This window comes from Protopterus annectens, chromosome 3.part1 (assembly GCF_019279795.1).
Source record: "Protopterus annectens isolate FY-2018-M chromosome 3.part1, PAN1.0, whole genome shotgun sequence".
NCBI lineage: Eukaryota > Metazoa > Chordata > Ceratodontiformes > Protopteridae > Protopterus > Protopterus annectens.
The window spans coordinates 60753998-60776568 of NC_056732.1; the positions used below are offsets into that span (position 1 = coordinate 60753998).

General features: G+C 37.5%; 1 protein-coding gene across 1 annotated transcript in view; it reads left to right on the top strand.

Annotated features, from left to right (window-relative positions):
- The window catches only part of LOC122797632 (integrator complex subunit 8-like), a 1436218-nt gene that overhangs the window by 1303398 nt on the left and 110249 nt on the right, over positions 1-22571 (top strand). The window contains exon 21 of the mRNA XM_044066176.1: positions 10264-10307. Coding sequence (XP_043922111.1) covers positions 10264-10307 — 44 coding nt within the window. The remainder of the gene's footprint in view (positions 1-10263; positions 10308-22571) is intronic.

Here is a 22571-nt window from a genome sequence, read left to right on the forward strand (position 1 = left end):
TACTAGAATAAACCAATGACCTTAACCCAGTCATTCCCCTATGCAAGAATGAGAAAAAGTACACTAATGTCTGCTTTGGTTAACACACTGATTGCATGGTGTGCAAGAAACAACCTTGACCTCAATATCAGTAAAACAAAAGAGATCATCGTAGACTACAGGAAGAGGCAAACACCCCATACACCCCTCCAGATCAATGGTGAGATGGTAGAAAAGGGTATGCAGTACCAAATTCCTCAGAGTTCATATCTGTGATCTCTCTTGGTCAGGGAACACCTGCCACATAGTGAAACAAGCACACGAACGTCTTCACTTTTTGAGAAGACTCAAAAAGATGAAACTGCCATTGTCAGCACTTTCCACCTTCTACAGAACACCAATTGAAAGCATCCTAACATCCAGTTTTTCGGTTTGCTATGGGAGCTGTTCGGTTGTAGATAAGAAATCGCTGCAAAGAGCAGTGAGATAGTTGCCGAGAGGATAACTGGCATTAGTCTGCCCACAATCCAGGATCTTTATACATCGAGGAGCCTAAAGAGAGCCACCAAAATACTAAATAATCCAATTCATCCTGCAAGCAATCTGTTCATGAGATTGTCATTGGGTAAAAGATACTGCATTATTCGATGCAGGGCAGCTAGATTCAAAGACAGTTTTTATCCGAAGGTGATCAAACTTAATTCCAAAATTAAGTCTGATCTCTGACAGGTCAGGAAGTTGTGACTTCCCATTCACTGTGCAGTATTATTTTATCTATTATTTATTAAGCCCAGTCAACCATTATAATTTATACTCCTAACCCAGGTGCAATATTTTTTTCTTCAGCTGCAACTGCTATGTGCTTGTTCACCCATAAATGTGGCACATGGTTCATGTGCAATACTATTACTTGAATTTTGCTGCTAGATGTGTATTTTTAGTATCTTAACAAGTGTGTATTTCTAGGAGTATATGTAGCTATATACTTAAGTGTAGAGTTGCAATATAAGACAGTGGTAGCAGTAGTAGTATATGTTGTTTTAAATTATGTCTTTTTATGTATGTGATTTATTTTTTGTCTCTTCCATGATGGGCTGATTGCACAGAATCTCATTTAATCTACACTTGTGTAGATCTAAATGACAAAGTTACTTTTGACTTTCGACTTTAACTTTTGACTAATGTTTCTTCTATCATGCTCTTTTAACCAGATCTTTTTTTCACATTGCAGTGCCTACAGGGAGAAAGAAAAAAACAGGAGCACCTATTTACATTAGTATCCCCAATACACTTAAAAATAACTGAGAAAACTTTACTTTATAATATGCAAAGAAAATCATGCACTATTAAAATAGTACTGTTAAAAAAATGTTTTACTCACAGTTAACTTTCTCCCTCCTCTTCCCATCTCCTGAGTATTTTTCCAAACCTTAATGACATGAAGTAGGGCATATGTTTTAGAGTCCCTTACAAGTTGAACTAAGTCCACAAAAGTCCAATATTTCCATATTTTCTTGTTCTGTCATGTTTCACAAATGTAATTATTGCTTTGTAATCCCACATTTGTCAGTTTCCAAGTTACTGATTTTATTCTAAAAAACATTAATGACATGAGGTTAGGGCATATGGTGTAGAGTCCCTTAGATGCTTAACAAAGTCCAAGAAAGTCCAATATTTCCAGATTTTCTTGTTCTATTCCTGTTCACCTCCATCTCTCAAATCCTGTCTCTGCTTCATTTCCAGTGTGTATAAACCTTAGTCTCTATATGTAAAATTAATGAATTAAGAATGTTGTATGTATTACACTGTATCTGTGTGTTACTTCTCTATTGTAATGTTTTGATATTTTGTACAATTGTTCTGTTGTAAATGTAGAGGTTTTCTTGTTGGACCTCTGCTGAAAAAGGAACTGTATCCGGTTGGACTTTCCTGGTAAACAAATGCAAAATAAATAAAAATGTTCTCTCTATTCTTCTAGTCAACTCTTGTGTTTTTTTCCTTTCTCGGGCATTCTCCATTGAAACATCAGAAAAGGTTTCTCTAGCACAGTCTGTCTATGGTCTTTATTACCAGAAGAACAATAAGTAGAATCTCCTGTTTCACAGCTCACTTTTGTTGGACAAGCTTTTGTATTTCTTACTTAGCATGTACTTCATCAAAAAATTATTTTGTTCCTTTAGGGAAAAATATTTTGAAGATAGCTGGGTACAGCAGTTTGAATCTCTTGCCTGCTTCTTGACATTCCATGAATAATGGAATAAATGTACTCCTCTTCTGCCTGATGTACAATAACTGGTCATTCTCCACAAACACTCTGCTGTCTCCCACTTATAGTACTTTGTCCTTCTGCGACAGTTTTGTCAGAATCAACTCCTTCTGCTAGTAAGATTACATCTTAACTACTAAAGGTCTAGGTTGTTTTCTCACAGTCCAGTTTGGAGCATACACACAATCTGCCCTTTTGATTAGCAATTCCTGTTGTGGAATTCCAGACCAGTTGCTTATTTGTGCTTTCATAAAGTTAATACAGTCTGTAACTTCCAGCTTTTTTGGGTACAGCAGAAAATCTCAGGTTTTCCCTACATGCTCTGTCCTCTAATTTTCATTATTTTTTTTTAAATATCTCTTCTTTTGCAGTCTCACATTCAGCCATCCTTTTCCTCATTTTGACCTCTGTGTTTTGCAGTTTAATCATCTTAGTTGATTATCTTTTTAAAGCTTCTTCCATTTTTTTTCCAGACTTTTACTGTTCGAGTTGATATACTCCATCAGTTTTTCATTTATTTTAGTCAGGTTTGTGTGCAGTTGCCTTATACTCTAGGTTACTGGAAGTCATGTCTGGACCTTGCACTGCTTTTTGCTGAACAGTTGCAGTATTTTTCCCAGTCAGTGTTTTTTCAGCACCTTTTGTAGTTGATTTTCCTTCAGGTCCTCTGTATTTGTTTTTTTGCTGGCATCTAGGCAGTACAATTACTAGCCATTTATTGAAATTTACCCAGAAGTCTAGGTCCACTGGTGTTTCCTGCTAAATTGCTGTTTTCACACTGGGAAAGCTAGAATGAAGCTGTTACTCTGTGTAGCCATCTTGGAAGTCCAGGTAATACCTCTACTTCTGGGATGAATGAGCTAAGTCTCATGGTTGTGGGACGGGCTTGATGGCTGGCAGGCAGGAGCAAAAAATGCCAAGAATAAAATCTTATGATTTTGCACTGACAGGTTCTCAGTATGTAGTAGTTTTGCATCAAGCATTTCAACCCTCACCTTAGTATCCCTTGTATACATAAATGCCCCCCCCCCCCAGAGCCCACTGAAGATATTTTTTGTATCAAAATGCACAGATAAAGCTGGCTCCTTTTCCTTCAACCTCTGCTCAGACTCCCTGACATATACATCTTAGTTCCTATATTGTCAAGATAGTCCGCATATAAGACAGGGTTGACTGTTGGTTCTTACCACTTGCACAATGAATTTCCAAACAGGGAGACGTGTCATCAAGGCCACCTATTGTTCCTTCCCACTGTAAATGGGACATTAAATCAGTTATGTTAGAAGGTTCATTTTCAGAGGCAACACAGGAGCAATTTCTGGTTAAGTAACTTGCGTAGAGTCATACAGTAGGCAAACAGAAGCTGCAAGAATCAAACTTAGGATTACGCATAGTCTAGGACTAGCGGCACATACTCTTAAGCGTCTGCAGTAAGTACATTGGTGGTTAAAATAAAGGCATACTGCCTCCCAAGCAGGACATCCCTTTGTCCTCATAATTATGTTTTATTTATAATTTTTAAGGTAATCAGTAAAAAATTACAAAAATCAAAGTGGAGTGAAAGAAGGAAACCAGTGCAGCTGCTACCAGGTGTCCAGCATTTCTGGAAGTCCTCACCCTCGTCTCTTTCCTTCAGTCCTTCCCAGCAGTTGTGCCTTCTTTAAAGGAATCCATCTTCACAGTATGTGGGCAAAGTATTTGAGTTTTAGTTTCACTATCAGACCTTATAGTGAACAAACTGGATTTATTTTCCAAAATATTGAGCGATTTGATCATTTTTAAAGTCCAAGGAGTTACAAAAGTTTTCTATAATACCACACTTCAAAAGCATTAATTTTCCGTGCAGAGCTTTACGTAAATTCCAGCTATCACAGCCATACCAAACAAATAATAGAAAAGGTAGCTGCAGCATAGAAGTGTTAGTATCTTAGTGAATCATAAATCTTCTGTGTAGAAAACTGGCTGATTGTGGCTAGATGACAAAATAGCCATGACTTGGAAGTAATGGAGTTATGTAAGTGAAAGCAGAAAGGCAGAAGCCTGGTGAGTCATATTTATAAACATCTGCTGCTTTCAGTTGTATTCCTCCAGGAATGGAGATTGTAGAGCAGTCCATAAGGCCCTCAGCATGTTTTAGAAGAATTTACTTTCTTTCAGTTAAGGTTTTGAAGCTATTTATATATAGCCAACCTGGTTAACATAATTAACCAATTTGCTAATTGTTGGCAAAGGATCACCTGTTTTGCATGACATGCACAGAGCAGAGGTGATGATGATGAGTGTGATGAGTTGTGGGTACTTTTGTAAGTCGTAGTGACCTTCACTGACAACCATTGGTACCAGTTTTGACTGGTTGCAGTATATGATGCAGGTCATTTAAGACAATTGATCAATTACTAAATTTAGATAGAAGCATAATGTTCCAGGTCCTTTTTTTTTGGCAAGGAAAGAAGAATACCCACAGTGAGCTCTCATTGTCCAAAGCGCTTAATTTGATTGCATGTCATTTAACATGATGTAGAAACCAAGATTTTTTTTCAGGGTAGCAATTTTAAAGCAACATTTTGAACTCTGTAGATAGGAAATATATGTCTGAAAGACTGCTTTACAGTTGATGTATTTACATAAAGAAAAACGTGGATGTTAGACAGCTAAAGTGCATACCAACAGTAGAGGCATTACTGGGGATATGTCAAAGCACCCAGAATCATACAAAATGTGTAAATTATGCACAGTAGTGTTAGCATCTTTCAAAAGAGCTGTTTACAAGTTAGAGGTGTTAATGATCCGATAAGATTAGTACTGATGGATCAGTTAAATTCTTGATATCACCCCTCTAATAGATGGCTCAAGTACTTGTAATGCAGTAAATGAAAAACATGTCTATCATCTGTTCCTGTACATGTTTGATATGCATTACTTCAGATAATGCATTAAGTTTACTATGATATCTGTTTATAGATGTTCCCCATATCACGTTGTTTTTTAGGCTTGTTTATCGTATCTGTTATGCGATGTTCCCATATACGTTGTTTAAACATACGATTAGTCTTACCCACGTGAAGCGTAGCTTGATGGGCAAAAATTACATCTAGCTAAATAGACTAGATTCTTAGTCTCACAATTAGCATTGGCTCTTATTATGATGGAATCACCTGTAGTGGGATGTATAAACATAGAAATATTCTTGATATAAGTGCAATAGTTGCATTTATTACATGATACTGAGCCCTAAATTCTTCAGGATTATTGTTCCTAGCCGGTTAAACATAATAATTGATATAGGCTATTTTATTCCTGTATGTGAAATTGGGGTGATCTCAATGTTTGATACATCCGGGTCCAACTTCAGAATGTCCCAATGTTTAATAATGGATTCTTTGATGGAATGTATGTCCTCATGTAATAAGTTATGTATCTAACCACATCATTATGGTTGTATGATGTGTTACTAGCATCCCTGCTATACACCTCCACACCTACTTCAGAAAAAATTGGTACTGCCCTGTCTCGCCTCAAATTCCTAACCTCTTCAAGAATATTATTAATTTCGTTGGTTCTATAATTTTTCTCACCAAGCCTTATTTCCATATCTCTCAATTCTTCTTCAAATTTATTGTCATCTAATGTCAAACGAGATAAGCGCATGCCTTGTCCTTTTATTACATTTCTGAATATGTGTGGTGGGTGCATGCTGTTCCTATTTAATAAGTTGTTCCTGTAGCATGATTTCCTATGCGTATTAGTATTAAAATGACCACTAGGGAGACGCCAGACATTCACATCCAAAAAGGATATCATATCAGCGGAAAAGGTCATAGTAAATTTCAAAAATGTTGTCAAAGCATTCACTTCCCTTTCAAAGTTATATAGTTCTTCTTCTTTACCCTTCCAAGGAAAGAAAAGGTCGTCTACAAAACGCTTGTAGAAGATTACATGGTCATTGGGTATGTTATGTGGCTGGAAACAATACAATATTAAGGGACTCTAGAATGTTCCTATTAGATCTTTATGAAGTTACTAAAACTTACATAGAACATACGGATTTATTGATGGTCACAATGGATGTTAATTCATTATTTACAAATATACCCAATGACCAGGGACTAGATAATATACAAATGTATTTATCCACTCATACTAATTTAACACCTGTAATGGTGGATTTCCTGTGTTCACTATTGGAACTAGTATTGGAAAGTAATGCATTTATATTTGCAGATACTATATATCTGCAGAAGAATGGCGTAGCTATGGGCACTGCCTGTGCCAATAGCTACGCCAATCTGGTAATGGCTAACTGGGAAGAACAAAAATTATTTACTCTAGATAGTTATAAGAGACATGTAATCTTCTACAAGCGTTTTGTAGACGACCTTTTCTTTCTTTGGAAGGGTAAAGAAGAAGAACTATATAACTTTGAAAGGGAAGTGAATGCTTTGACAACATTTTTGAAATTTACTATGACCTTTTCCGCTGATATGATATCCTTTTTGGATGTGAATGTTCATGCCTCCTAGTGGTCATTTTAATACTAATACGCATAGGAAATCATGCTACAGGAACAACTTATTAAATAGGAACAGCATGCACCCACCACACATATTCAGAAATGTAATAAAAGGACAAGGCATGCGCTTATCTCGTTTGACATTAGATGACAATAAATTTGAAGAAGAATTGAGAGATATGGAAATAAGGCTTGGTGAGAAAAATTATAGAACCAACGAAATTAATAATATTCTTGAAGAGGTTAGGAATTTGAGGCGAGACAGGGCAGTACCAATTTTTTCTGAAGTAGGTGTGGAGGTGTATAGCAGGGATGCTAGTAACACATCATACAACCATAATGATGTGGTTAGATACATAACTTATTACACGCAGGACATACATTCCATCAAAGAATCCATCATTAAACATTGGGACATTTTGAAATTGGACCCGGATGTATCCAAACACATTGGAGATCACCCCAATTTCACATACAGGAATAAAAATAGCCTATATCAATTATTATGTTGCTCCGAAGCTAGGAACAACAATAATCCTGAAGAATTTAGGGGTTCAGTATCATGTAATAAATGCAATTATTGCACTTATATTAACAATATTTCTATGTTTATACATCCCACTACAGGTGATTCTATTTTAATAAGAGCTAATGCTAATTGTGAGACTAAGAATCTAGTCTATTTAGCTAGATGTAATTTTTGCCCATCGTTTTACGTGGGTAAGACTAATCGTATGTTTAAACAACGCATATGGGAACATCTATACCAGATACGTATAAAATCTGAAGTAAATGCATTATCCAAACATGTACAGGGAACAGATGATAGACATGTTTTTTCATTTACTGCATTACAAGTACTTGAGCCATCTATTAGAGGGGGTGATATCAAGAATATAACTGAATCAGTAGAAACACAATGGATCATTAAAACTCAAGCACATATCCCCCCAGGGCTGAATGACAGAGTCCCTATAAAGCCTATATTAAAAAGTAGGAGACATCGTATCTGACTACTGTTATATATTTATATATTACCCTAAGTAGTAATGCCTTAGCTTATATAAACTAGTAGCGGATGATGTATTTATTCTTTAGTAAATATCATTTTTTAGTAAATACTACACAGTTTTATTATATTATGTTTATACATTCATTCATGTATGTATATTTTTGTAAAGAATGTTATTGAAGTGTTTTAATTATGCAAAAAACATGAAGTTTTTAGCATGATGTGTATTTAAATGTTTTTATAACTTTAAGACAAACATTTAGTAATTGAATAATTGTCTTTTCAAATTGATTAATTAGTTTAGTTGACTATATATAAATAGTACTCTATTTTATGGCTTCATTAGTTTGACAAAGCTAAATGCGAAAGCGCTTACTGAGGGCCTAATAAAACTGTGTTTTTACATACCTGGATGACTTTTTTGTGAATAATTGGCAGAAAGGATTTCTATCTTGGTGAATTTTGCCTGAACAGGCTATATATTCATGGCAAGTGTTCGTTTTTGTTTGCGCTGAATAGCTATCTCTTTGCTTGGACATATTTAAACATTTTGGCAGGTCTGAATGGACCCTATCGTATGACATAGAGCTTTTTGGATATCTATACGTTGCCAGCACCAGGAGCATTTATTTTGTTCATATCACAGCCATACGTTGAAAACCATAGCTTTCACTGTGTTGGCCTTTATTAACATGGAGATGTCTTTGCTGTTTATTAGTTTATTCATATTTCCATTGTGTTTTACAAGAAGAAAGTATCTTTGAATTGAATTTAGCATGGGTAATTAATTATAGGTGAATATTTGCTGTCAGACAATGATTTTTTTTTTTTTTTTGATGGGGCGACTTACAAAATGGCTGATTTTTTTTCCAGTGTATAGAGTTGTAATAGCTTCTTGAAAGAGTCTGCAAACAGTAGTAATGTGTCCTGCAGCATAGAAGTGTTACTCTCTTAGCTAGTGAATCATCGTCTTCTGTGTAGAGAAAACTGGCTGATTTGTGGCTAGATGACAAAATAGCCATGACTTGGGTAATGGAGTTATGTAAGTGAAAGCAGAAAGGCAGAGGTGAGTCATATTTATAAACATCTGCTGCTTTCCATTGTATTCCTCCAGGAATGGAGATTGTAGAGCAGTCCATAACCCACAGCATGTTTTTAGAAGAATTTACTTTCTTTCAGTTAAGGTTTTCGAAGCTATGCGTAGATATAGCCAAGCCTGGTTAACATAGTGGCACCTCTTTGCTATGATCATTGTGTGTTGGCCAAAGGATCACCTCATTTGCATGACATGCATTGAGCAGAGGTGATGATGATAGGTAGTTGAGTTGTGGGTACTGTAAAATAGTAGTGACCCCTTCACTGACCTTCGTGGTACCAGTTTTGACTGGTTACTTAGTATGTGGTGCAGGTCATTTAAGACTCTGACTTGATCTGTAGGGAGCTTCAGAACCAACAGAGTGCAGTGGTATTCCGTAGCCTGTAAATTCTAAATTTAGATAGAAGCATAATGTGGTGTTTCAGGTCCTTTTGGATGGGCAAGAAAGAATACCCACAGTGAGCTCTCATTGTCCAAAGCGCTTAATTTGATTGCCTGTCATTTAACAGGATGTAGAAGCCAAGATTTTTTTTTCAGGGTAGCAACTTTAAAGCAAAATTTTGAACTCTGTAGATAGGAAATATATGTCTGAAAGACTGTGCTTTACAGTTGATGTGTTTACATAAAGAAAAACTTGGACTTTAGACAACTCACAGTGCATACCCAACAGTAGAGGCAAAACTGGGGATATGTCAAAGCACCCAGAATCATACAAAATGTGTAAATTATGCACAGTAGTGTTAGCATCTTTCAAAAGAGCTGTTTACAAGTTAGAGGTGTTCACGAGACGATAAGATTAGTACTGATGGATCTGGTGTAAAATGATTCAAATAATGGCTGGTGGCTATAGGATGGTGTCCTGTATTGGATATGATGGGATCTAGATTGATTTGTTACGACAATCTCAACTAAACAGCGAGTTGCTGAAAATTCTGTAATCTTTTAAACAAAAGTTTTTTTATTTTGTTATTTTTGTGGGGTGAAGACCGTCATGCAACCCTGCTACGTGCTAGAGGCCTCATCTTTTGACCCCATCTGTTGGAATTTTTGATAGATTAGCCACAAAATTTGACTGGATGTCACTTGTCCAAGTAACTTACTGCCTGTGTGACTGTCAGACATCGAGAGTTCAAAAATGCGTAAAACAGGTAAGTTGGAACTAAAGTGACATCTGTGAGATTTATACTATCAAAGGTGAAGGATATGGATATAGTAGCCGTTTTGTCTTACTTTCTATATATTTAGCATTGTTTTATTATATTGCATTTATGCTTTTGACAAAAGGCACAGCTGATTCGGTGGAAAACAATGTGTTTCAACAGTAAACACTGTGGTATGAAACAGGTTGCATGTGTTTTGGCAGCAGTTATCCATTTATAAAACTTTAACTGATTCACCAGATCTCCATCATAAAAGAGGAGAAACTGACAAGAGACAAATTGCGGTAAGTTGCAGCAGTAAGAACACCAGACAATTGAAAATGCTTAATAAGTTAATGTTTCTCTTACTCCTTTCCCAACAATGTGCACCCCTGTGTACTGCCGGTACTATCTAGAAGTCTTAGACATACTTTGAGGAAGTCTGTATAAGCAAGCCAGACTTCTTAAATAACTTACCATCTTGTAACACTTGTTCAGGGACTTTCCATCCCTCTGGTACTTAGCATAACTCAGACTACACACACACACATACACACCCTGTTAGTGTATCCACGTTAACACCCATGAAGGCATGCCTGCAAGTGTAAATATGCTGCTCTCCATTTATTTTTTACCCTCCTCTGTTGTCTGTGACAGACATTTTAGAACAGTCTTTATCTGCTTTATAATATACTTCACTTGACTACTTATGTTTTTCCCTCAAAATATGCCTTACTGTGTTTCCTCTCACAGGGAAATGTTGACTGTTTTTTTTTTTATTTCTGAGCTGTCTTCTGTTTAGGCTCAGAGCACTTTCTTTCTGGATATTTCTGTGCAAATTTCAATTAAACCACATTGCAGTACTGCCAGAAAGTTAATTTGAGACCAATTCAGAAACACCAGCAGAAGAAGAATTCAGTGTTTTTTTAAACACCTTTATTGAATTATCATTTGTGAAATAAGTAATCAAACTGATGGACAGGTTGACAGATGACCCCGTGGGCTATGATGTTTGCAGATGACATTGTGATCTGTAGTGAGAGTAGGGAACAGGTGGAGGAGACCCTGGAGAGGTGGAGATATGCTCTAGAGAGAAGAGGAATGAAGGTCAGCAGGACTAAGACAGAATATGTGTGTGTGAATGAGAGGGAGGATAGAGGAATGGTGAGAATGCAGGGAGTAGAGGTGGCGAAGGTAAATGACTTTAAATACTTGGGATCAACTGTTCAGAGTAATGGTGAGTGTGGAGGAGAGGTAAAGAAGAGAGTACAGGCAGGATGGAGTGGGTAGAGAAGAGTTGTGACAGACGAGTACCAGTAAGAGTGAAAGGGAAGGTCTACAAGAGGGTAGTGAGACTAGCTATGTTATATGGGTTGCAGACAGTGGCATTGACAAAAAGGCAGGAGTCAGAGCTGGACATGGCAGAGTTAAAAATGTTAGGATTTGCACTGGGTGTGACAAGGGTGGACAGGATTAGGAACAAGTATATTAGAGGGTCAGCCCAGGTTGGAAGGTTTGGAGACAAAGCCAGAGAGGCAAGATTACGTTGGTTTGGACATGTGCTGAGGAGGGATGCAGAGTATATTGGGGGAAAAGATGCTAAGGATGAAGCTGCTAGGTAACAGGAAAAGAGGAAGGCCTAAGACAAGGTTTATGGATGTAGTGAGAGAGGACATGTAGGTGGTTGGTGTGACAGAGCAGGATGCAGAGGACAGGAAGAAATGGAAACAGATGATCTGCTGTGCCGACCCCTAACGGGAACAGCTGAATGAAGAAGATTAACAAGTTCACGTTTACAAACAATATACTTCACATATATTGATATATATCATATAACCTAAGCAACATGAAATATATTGTTCATTTCTTGCCTTTTTTAAACAAGAAACATATTTATTAAACCATCACTTACGACATAGGCAATCATACAGTTATATAAATGAAAACAAACCACCCTGACGCAATTTTAGTTGCAAGCATTTTACATCAGAGACCATACTGACAGACTCCCAGTTGCAAACATTATACATCACTTATAATCTACCCAATCTTTTTCAGTCAAACATTACATACCTCATTTAAGTCCTGCCTTCTTTAAAATATCATTCCTCCCCTGTATGTATTGTTCCCATAATTCCCATTTTTTTTTCCAGTGTAGTTTGCGTCTACCCTTTTGTAAACATCTCAATTCCAGTTGTTCTGTTTCTGTTACTATATTCACTATTTCTGGTATAATTGGTTTAGATTGTAATTTCCATTTTCTAGTAATTGCTTTTTTGGCAGCCACCATAATTAGAGACACCAAGGCCTTACCATGTCTAGGCAATTCCAGTTCTGTATCATAGCTCAGAAAAATCATCTCCGTTGTCGCACCAATCTGCCCACCCAGCATCTCTGACAGTGCATTCCCGCAGAGAATCCTTAAAGTCCACCAGCTCCCTGCAGTTTTAGAAAATATGTTCGAATTACCTCTATATTCCCCGTCACACCTCCAACATTTGCTGTCTACCGGAGGAAAAATTCTCTGGAGTCTACTTGGGTATAAAAATATGTATGTAAACACTTCCAAATATACTAAATCTTGTAGATTTTGTTGCATATTTTGCTTGGAAACATGTATCCTCCCTTTGTTTCTTTGTCAATTGCTTATCCAGTCTCTCTTCCCAATCCTTTCTAACTTCCTCTAATCGATTCTTATAGTTATTGTAGTTCATCCCTTTCTAGTATAGATGATGAACAGGTGGGATAGTTCATTTATATACTTTATTATACAGAAACACATCAGGATGGTGGACAGCAGCATTACAAAATATAAACAAACTGATTAACTGACCGACTACACAGACATAAATGCTTACATCTCAACAGCTTACTTCAAAATGGCAGTCAGGCTCGCACATGCTCTGTATTTATACACTTGTGTAAACCACAAGAAAACTTCTGAAAGCTGTACACACATATTATTCAACATTCTCCCTCTTAAATAGATTGCCTTCAATGAAATGACATTAGAATAAGACACGCCATGATATAGACAGTAGAAACAGTGTTCATGTCCAAGTTGTAACATGGTCTGGAAATATGATCTGACCTAGTAATATAGTAATCAGAACTGGGTATAGCAACAGGGACAGTATTTGGTAAACAAGTTGTATTAGGAATTTCTAGATTCATCTCAGGAACAGAGATATTCACTGGAACGTCCTCTGGAACTGGAATGCTGGACAACTCACTCTGATATAGAATCTTCCTCATAGGCTAGGTGCTATGGTACAGGCTCAGATACTGGCATCAGATGTTTCCGATTCTGACTAAACTGTACTCCTTGTGATTCCACAATGTACGATCTCTGCTCTGCGCAAGCACTTTTCACGACTCCAGTCCGATCATAACCTTTGCACATTTGCATTCTCACTGTTTCTCCTTCACGTAATGGATTGAGCAGTTTGTTGGTGTTGTCATAATAAGACTTCTGGGATAGGCACATCTTTAACAGATGGGCTTTCACTGATCTGTTATTCTTAGCTCTTGGGACCAATAAACTACTGTTGACTGGTAATGTAGTTCTGGTTTGTCTCGATAGAAGTCTCTGGGCAGGTGAACCAAGATGTTTATCACAAGGAATATTTCTGAGATTCAAGAAAACATCACTATTATCTCATTTCGACTTCTGTAGTAACTGTTTCACACTTTGAACTGCACGTTCTGCCAAACCATTTCACAGCGGCTCTCAAGACTACTCGTAACATGGATAAAGTCCTACTCTTCAGCAAATTTTTTGAATTGCTGGCTAGTAAACTGTGTACCATTGTCAGACATAACTTTGTACGGAACCATGGACTGCAAAATGACGCTTTATCTTATTCATGCAGCACTGGACTCTAGATTAGGAAGTAGGTCAACTAAAGTGGTTCCTTCCGATGATGTGGCTTTGTACTATTACATACAGAACAAGATGAAAGTGCTCTTTCAATGTCTTGTGACATAGAAGGCCGAAATACTAATCCTCTCACTCTTCTTTTAGTAGGACCGGGTCCTGGGTGGCCACAATGCAGGGTAGTAATATACTGTTGTTGCAAGGACTTTGGAACAATTAATTTTGAATCTTTCATGACAATGCCATTGTCAGACAAAATCTCATCTTTGTAAGGAAAATAAGGTTGCTCTTCTTGAGGTAAACTAGATTGATTTGACAGCCATCTTCGTTGGATAAAGTGGTTGAGCTTCCATAAAGCAGGATCTGAGGCTGTATGACTTCTAAGCTCATCAAGATGTGTTGACGAAAAATTTCTCACTTCCATGACTTCAAAATCAAGTTTCTCATTCTTGTGCGCTCCAGTGGTATTTCTGGGCAATCTGGATAATGCATCAGCAAAATAAAGAAGTTTGCCTTTGGTGTAGAGAAGATTGAAGTTGTACTTCTGCAATCTTAACATATGTTGCAATCTGGCTGGAGCTGAATGCACAAGCTTTCTCAAAGTAGTGACTAGAGGTTGGTGGTCTGTTTTAATTTGGATAGGTCAACCATAAATATAATCATGCATGGAACTTCGAACATGCAAACACAATTGCCAGTAGTTCTTTCTTTGTCTTGGCATACTGCATTTCAGTTTGGGTTAGAGATCTAGACGTATAGGGAACAGGTCGACCCTCTTGAAGAATGACTGCACCAATAAATTTCGAAGCATCACAGGAAAAAGTAACTGGTTTGTGAACATCATAGTATCTGAGAGTTGGTGGACCGGTAATTCTCTGTTTTAGGACATCAAATGCTGTTTGCTGCTGTTCCAGCCATGACCATGATACATCTTGATGCATCAGCTCTCTGACTGATGCTGCTAGTTGGCTTAAGTCTGGAATGAACTTGCCTAGATAGTTAATCATGCCAAGAATACGTTGAAGTGCTTGAACATTGTCTGGAGCTGGCATCTCAGAAATAGCTTTTTCCTTGGAAGGGTCTGGTCGTAAGCCTGAACTGGTAAGTCACCAACATAAGTAACTTCTCGTAACCTGAACTTGCACTTCTGAGGATTCAGCTTAAGATTCACTTGAAGTGCTCTTTCCAAAACTTTCTTGAGGTTTCTGTCATATCCAGCTCCACCATTACCTCCTGCTAGAATGTTATCTACTACAATAGCACAAGGATACCCAAAAAAAGTTTGCTCCATTGCATGTTGAAAGACTTCACTGGCAGAATTTATCCCAAATGGCATTCTCAGAAATCTATATCTGCCAAAAGGAGTACTGAAAGTAGTAAGCAACGAGGAGTTGTTGTCAAGCAGAATTTGCCAAAATTAACTCTCTGCATGTAAGCAGTGGCGGCTCATGCTATAGGACTGCAGCCCCCCCCACCTGTACAAAAGAAAGAAGAAATATCCCCTCACCTGTACAAGAAAATAAAAAAAAAAAAATCACGAGTCCCGGAACTCCAGGCATGCATGCTTGGAGTTCCTGGGTGCTCACAGAACTCCAGACTGCTATGTTAGGCAGTCCGGATAGAGGATAAAGGCATCTCTACCCTGCCAGCCCAGAAGTCTGTGCAGTGGTGACCGCACAGACGAGAAGGAAACCGGACTGCATCATCAGCAGGTTGGAGCCTCCAGCCTATTCTCACAGAGTCAAGCCAAGCTGGAAACTAGCCGTTAGCGTGCACAGGCTGAGGAGGGGAAGAAACCAGCAGAAGAGGAGCTTGTTTTCACGGGGAACGACTGGATTAGCTGCCATGGATCAGAAGACTGGTTCACGTACGTGTGTGTTTGTATGTGTGTGTGTGTGAAATGCCCCAGTTGCAATATGGTGGTGGGTAGAGAATACTCAGGCTTGAGTCCTGTAGCTTGGGTGCAGGTGGCAAGGGCCTAAATTCCTTACCCACCACCATTTGTAAAAAAATTGCAGATGTTTGCCTCATATTTGTTCTGTTCCTCATAAAATCTGTGGTTTCTGTGTGTTTGTTTTTCCTTGCAAACTGATTGTCTTATGATGGATTTCTTGAACACTGAATCTGTCAGAAATAAGTAAGCAAACACAACTAAGCTGTTTTGTTATATAGTGATTTTATGAACTAACAGATTCAGAATGTAACATTTTGCAGCTAGACTGATTTCGTCTTCAGTAAAGTGCTGACTCCTTGTTTGAAGTAAAAAGTTTTTTTATTGCATTTGATAACTGTCATTCTGACTTACTAATCTTCAGTTTCATTGTATTTTTAATGAAGCCCTAAGCAACACTGAGAGTTGGATTTTAACAGAGAGCTACAGAACACAATATACATCATATTGCGTAGAAAAAAGTATGTTGGGGCTGGCAACAGATTAATTTCACTTACCGTTTCTTACATAGCTCTGCTTTTAGTTATGTATTCTAAATGAAATCAGCAGCTAGAAATTGAACTGAATGTAATGCATTCCATATGGTCTATAGTGAGCTATGACAGCTATTTAGAATTCTACTCCGGCAGAGCTGAAATGCTTGTGTGTTTGAAAGGGAAGTATGTTCCATAGCAGTGTCTTTTTATGATTATTTCTTCAGATTATTTCACCTTTTATAATATGATTTATTTTATTTTGGCTAATGCAAAGTCAGTAGTGCTGTGGTGCACTGGTAGCATTGTTGCCTGACAGCTATCGGTTCTCTGGTTTGATTCTTGGCTGGGGTGCCTTTGGTGTGGAGTTTGCATGTCCCCCCATCTTATAAAGAACATGTGTCTGTAGAGTTTCTCCATGCTCTGCTGAAAATTGGCTTTTGTTCCAAGTCAGACTTTCCTGGTTAACAAATGTTAAATAAAAATAACAGGCATTTGAATTTCAGACTTCATATTCTTCAGAAAGTACATAGTAACACAAAACCTTTTATTCTAGCAAATTTTCTAAGTTTATAACATGGATATTTGAAATTTGTCCGTATTTTTGGGACTGTATTCCCCCATTTTTGGCTTCGTCCAAGTTGTTTGTGCTAAGGTTGAGCGGTATGGAGAGAACTGAATTCACTGAATATGTTTGGGGGCTGTATTCCCCCATTATTGGCTTTGTTCAGGTATTTTGTGCTAAGAGGTTGACAGCTATGGCGAGAACTTAATTAACTAAATAGTAGCCATTTAAGTTAAAGTCTTCCTGTCTTTCACAAAACAGATGATTTGGCATAGTGGTATGTTGCTCTGACTGTTTTGCACAGGGTCCCCTGGGTTCAAGACTTGGCAGTGAAATGTATGGTGGTAACACAGCATTTTATTTGGGCAACTTTCCAACATTAAACAAGCAATGTTTAAAATGTGTCCCTGGTTTTGGGGCTTTTGCCCCCCCCCCCATAAATGTTGGCTTTTTCCAGATTTCTTGTGCTGCAAAGTTTAGAGATACAGCTGAGTGTCAAGTAGATTTTACAAGGAGCTGAGAGCCGCAGGGGAAGAAAAGTTTAGTGCTGCTTATGCTGAGTTGACTTGCATTGTTAATAGCACAATAGGTAGTGTACTTGCTTTTGATGCAGAAGGCTGTGGGTTCTACTTCCACAGTAGGTAGATGCATTGCTGATACTGTACTGTGTTGTAAAGGGGGTGGATGCTGCTGCAGTCCTTCTTGGCGATGATACTTAGTAACTATGAACCTGTTATCAGTTTGCCATCCATTCTCTGTTGCAATATTACTAGCTTATCATTTTTTTTTAATGCAACATAGGCAATGTATTCTTCAAGGGCAACAGGCACTTTATTTGTAGATGAAACAGTGACATATAAAGTTGTTTGCTAGCAGCAACCTCTTCATTAGTTACAGATTTCTTTAGTATGGAATTATTTAGATGACTTTACTTCTTCAGTGTGTGCATATTTACTGATACTAGTGGACTGTAGAAGTTTGAGTAGACTTTTTTATGATGGAAATGTTCTGAATTGGGCAGTTCAAAACAATAAATTTAAAATACCCTCTAACAACTGTACTGTATCGTACAAGGAATATAATTTAATACATTTAGGAAGGTGTATCGAAGAATATGTGTATGTTTCGTGTTCAAGGGGCCTGTGATTTTGAAAACAGCCCAAAGTTAATCTTTATCTGCCACTGGCAAAATGTATTTTCTTTGAATGTGGGTTTCAATGTTGTTTCAATGAATGTGAGTTTCAAGGGCAGAGAAGTTTTAATGCCAAGTCTATTTTCACTGTGAGACTGCATTGCTTTGTTTAGCAGATATCTATTAAAGTGTGTGCTGTAAAATGCAAAAATAAAACTTTCAAATTAAATCCAAATCATCGCAGAAATAAAGCAGTATGCACATTACAGTGTTTATGGTAAATGGGGCAAAATAATCAAAGAATGGGACACTGGAATGGCTGCCAGGGTGGAGGCTCCATTCGACCATGATTTTGTGAGGGGGGGGAAGGGCAGCAAACTCAAAGACGGCCCCAGATGAACTATATCTCTCAACTGTCCAGATTTTTGTAGAATGAATAGATTTTTGTTTCTTATTTTTGGTTTGTTCCTCATAGAATTTGTGGTTTTCTGGCAAATCATTTAGGAATGAAGTCTCTAAATGACAGACATTGAGATTCAGACATCATAACCTTCAAAAAATGTATGCTAAAGCAAGACCTGTTATTCTATTAACTGTCTTAAGTTTATACAAGAGCAGTTTTTAATACTGTTTGTATGTTCCCCCAATGTATTTGGCCTTGTCCAGATTTCCTGCATTAAGAGGTTGAGAGGTACATGCAAATAAATTGTTTTATAGAATTAGGAATATCCAAACCTCTCAGATGTCCCCAATTTTGGCTCAAAATGTTGCTTCCCCCTAATAACCCCTCTGCAAAATGGCAATTTTGGAAGAAAACGTGGAGGGTTTACAATTATAAATAACGGTAATGATCAGAGTTATAGATTATTTTATTTCAGAAATGCATGTAGATGCTCTTATTTTGTCAGCTGCTCAAGTTAACAGTACTAATATTAAAAAGGTGTCCCTTTTTTGACAGGTTCCCAGCTGTATTGTGTGGCAACTTTATATTTTTGCATCACATTTTTGGTCTGTTTTTCATAAAATTGTGGTTTTCTGGCAAATTAGTGGCAAATCATTAAAGATTGAAGTTAGAAAATAATGGCAGACATTTGAGTTTCAGATTTCATACCCTTCAGAAAATTCATACTAATGCAAGACCTACTACTTTCTAAGTTTATAAGAGCAATATTTAAAAAGTGCCCTTATTTTTGGGCCGGTGTCCCACTTCTATGTATGGCTTTGTCCAGATTTCTTGCTGTGAGGTATGAGTGTCAGAGCCATCACTGTCAGCCAGAAACATTTCAAATTGTGACATACTTGTTGCACCCCACTCCCCATTGTAGTGGCACTGGATGTGTCCAAGCAAAGCAAGGAGCAGTTATGCAGTATAAGTGTGCAGAGTATTTCCCCATACAAGGTAGACCACAAGTACGACAGTGGCTTTTCATCTGTTCTTGATTTTGCAGAATGTTGTGGTTTTCTGTCATATTTTTATACTGTTGATTTATGCTTCTTATTATTCAGAAAATGCATGCTGTCACAGTGCCCTGTTGCTCTGTGTTTAAGTAGCAATGCTTTAATGGCCATCAGGTAAGCTTGTCGGATATTGTAAGATGCAAGTAAGCTTTAATAAGCATACTGTTAAAGAATTACCAACAATGAAAGCGTTTTCCTTGTTGCCATGCAGAGAATACTTACATAACTAGATAACATATAAGCCTTAGGTATTGAAATGCATATGACAGTATTTGTAATAAAGGACAGGATTACAGTATTTTCAGAAGCTCATTACATTTGTTAGAGACTTGCAGTCATCTTTGCAGGCATTACCCGTAAACTAAACAGAATGTCAATCTATCATGTGTGGTCCATAACCTGTGCAGTAATCCTTTAAGCAGTTTATCTTGAGCTTGTTTCTTGTTTGCTGTTTATTTTTTACACTGATCATGTCTTCCCCATGAAACAAGTAGATAGTTGTCAGGCAGCAGGTCTTTTTTGGATAAGAAACATTTTTACAAGTGAGGGCATCACAGAGATTGCTACTTTCAGCATGTTACTTGTTACTTTTATAAATCTGAATATAAATTATAATTAGAACTGCAGTGCAAGGAGAAGTGGTTTGAGTTGAGTGCTGCTTGTTTTTTTATACTTGATTTTGACTGGCATTCCAGTAATGTATTTAAAAAGTAATTTATTTTTTCTTGCACCACAACCTTTTTGTTTCCATCTAGATATTAAGTAAGTTGTCATGTAGCCAATGCATTGAAATATTTTTTCTTCTACACTTCATTTTGTCTTGATTGGAGTTTCGTAATGATGGTTTGGCACCCAGGGCAGCATATTTAATTAAAGTTCCAGTTGTGGTTTTGAGCATAGCCCTACCCCGTTCTAGTTGGCCCCACCCATTCAGCTGTCTCCTGCAGCCCCCCTTTAATTTGAAGTCACCAGCCGCCACTGCATCTAAGACCAAAAAAAAAACAGTGGCATTTGGCATGCTTTGTTCAAATCTCATGGATCAGTACATATTCTGATATTATCTGAGCTTTTCTTATGCGCTACCACCATGGCGGTTCTGCTACTGAACAAATCACAACTTGTTGCACCATTTTATCTAGCTCGGTTTTGACTCTGTTCTGCATAGCTACTGGAACTTTCCGGGCTGGTCTGACAACTGGGCTGACATCTGAGTCTAACTTCATGGAGTACACAACTGGAAGCTTGCCTAGTTTGTCTTCAAAAAGATCAGCATAGATGGTCAAAAAATACTGAGCGAAATTAGAACAGTGGTCTTTTAAACCAACATGATGGACTTCCTTATTAAATGAAAGAATCCCATTTTCAAACTGTCTCTGAGGCCTAATAATGACTGTACATGCCTTTTGACCACAAAATTGCAAGTCATAGCTGTTCCCAGAAGAGTAACAAGAAAGTACTACTGAGCCTTCAGTTTGAATTTCTTCACCACCATAAGCAACAAGCTTCGCACACTACCAAATCAAGATTCTAACCAGCACATACTCTATCAAATGTTTCTGCAGACATAACTTTGCACTTTGAACCTGTGTCAACTTTGAGATCTATGGGTTTTCCATTTATCCGAACAGTACATAATACTTTATTTTTTGCATGTAAATCTACTGCATTGACTGTTTCATGAAGCACTGACCCTGACACACCATCGACATAAAAAGTAAGGTCATGGTTTTCTAACTGATCAGCATGTTTCTTGGAATGTTCCCTTTTCATAAAAGAATGCCCTTTATTTGATTTACAAAACCTTTTGAAATGATTCCGCTTATTGCATCTGTGACATTGCTGACCAAAAGCTAAACATTTTTCTCTTTTGGGCTCATGACTTGTATCACAGTTACGACAGTTGACTATGAAACTGGGTAGAGACACATTCTTTGAGTTTGCTGACTCACTTTTATGCTTCACTGAGACTGTACGCGCTCTGGGACTTGCTAGGAAGCTATGGGGTTTCCCATGGACTGTTACAGGGCTTACAGTTGCTGTCATGTGCTTGGACCTGTTTCTTTTAACCACATGCTGCATACTATCAAGATGGGTCTTAGAAGTTACTGGAAGTATGCATCTCTCATTTGTAAGCATATTTGTGTGCTTTTCTGTAAGCTCATGTATCTGACAAATCTCAATGGCCTTATTCAAAGTTAAATCACTGTCACGAAGCAAAATCCTTCTCACATCATCATCTTTAGTACCACACACAAGTCTGTCTTTTATCAACTCATCCTTTAAATCAAATCTGCACATTTAACTTTGTTTCTCAAATTAGTTATATATACTGCAAAAGTTTCACCAGGCTTTTGATCCCTTGTGTAAAATAAGTGCCTTTCCATTGTAACATTTATTTGGGGGTTACACATTTCTTTAAATTTATATTTTAAGCACTCAGGGTCTCCCTTGACTCAGCTATACAACTATATGATGGTTTCCCCCTCTTCTGCAGAGACAGCAGGTGCATGCACAAATGAACACCCCCTTTCTGTGGCTTCTGAACCAGTTAAATTAAGCAGAATAAATGCCCTTGTACTGTCATTTTTATCAGAAAAAGCAGCCTGTATGAAGATGTCATACTCTTGCTCAAACACTTTCCAGTTCTCTGCAGTATTATTGTCAAACACAAGTGGACCTGGTTTCCGAAATTTGTCTGCCATGCCAACAAATTATGCCCAAACACACTGAAAAATATGGCCCTTGTAATTATGTATGAACAAACACACAGCCAGCACTTATAACATTCAAATGCACAAGAAACTCTTCGAAATACTGTACTTTGCGAAATGTGCTTTGTAATGGCTGTATTTTGCGAAATAACTGTACTGTAATACTGCATAAACATGCAAACACTTCATACACTTCAGACAACTCGAATAGCTTTGATTAATGTGAAAAAAAGTAGTGCTTAGCGAAAAAAATGTGGTCATTTCCCTTATTCATTTTATGCAATTCAGACTTTTATTTCAAACATTTTCCATAGTTATTTCAAATATTTCTGTTAATATATTGTAATTTCGAAAACAATGAAAGTCACAAGGTAAAAACAGAAGACAAAAATTCCCTTACTG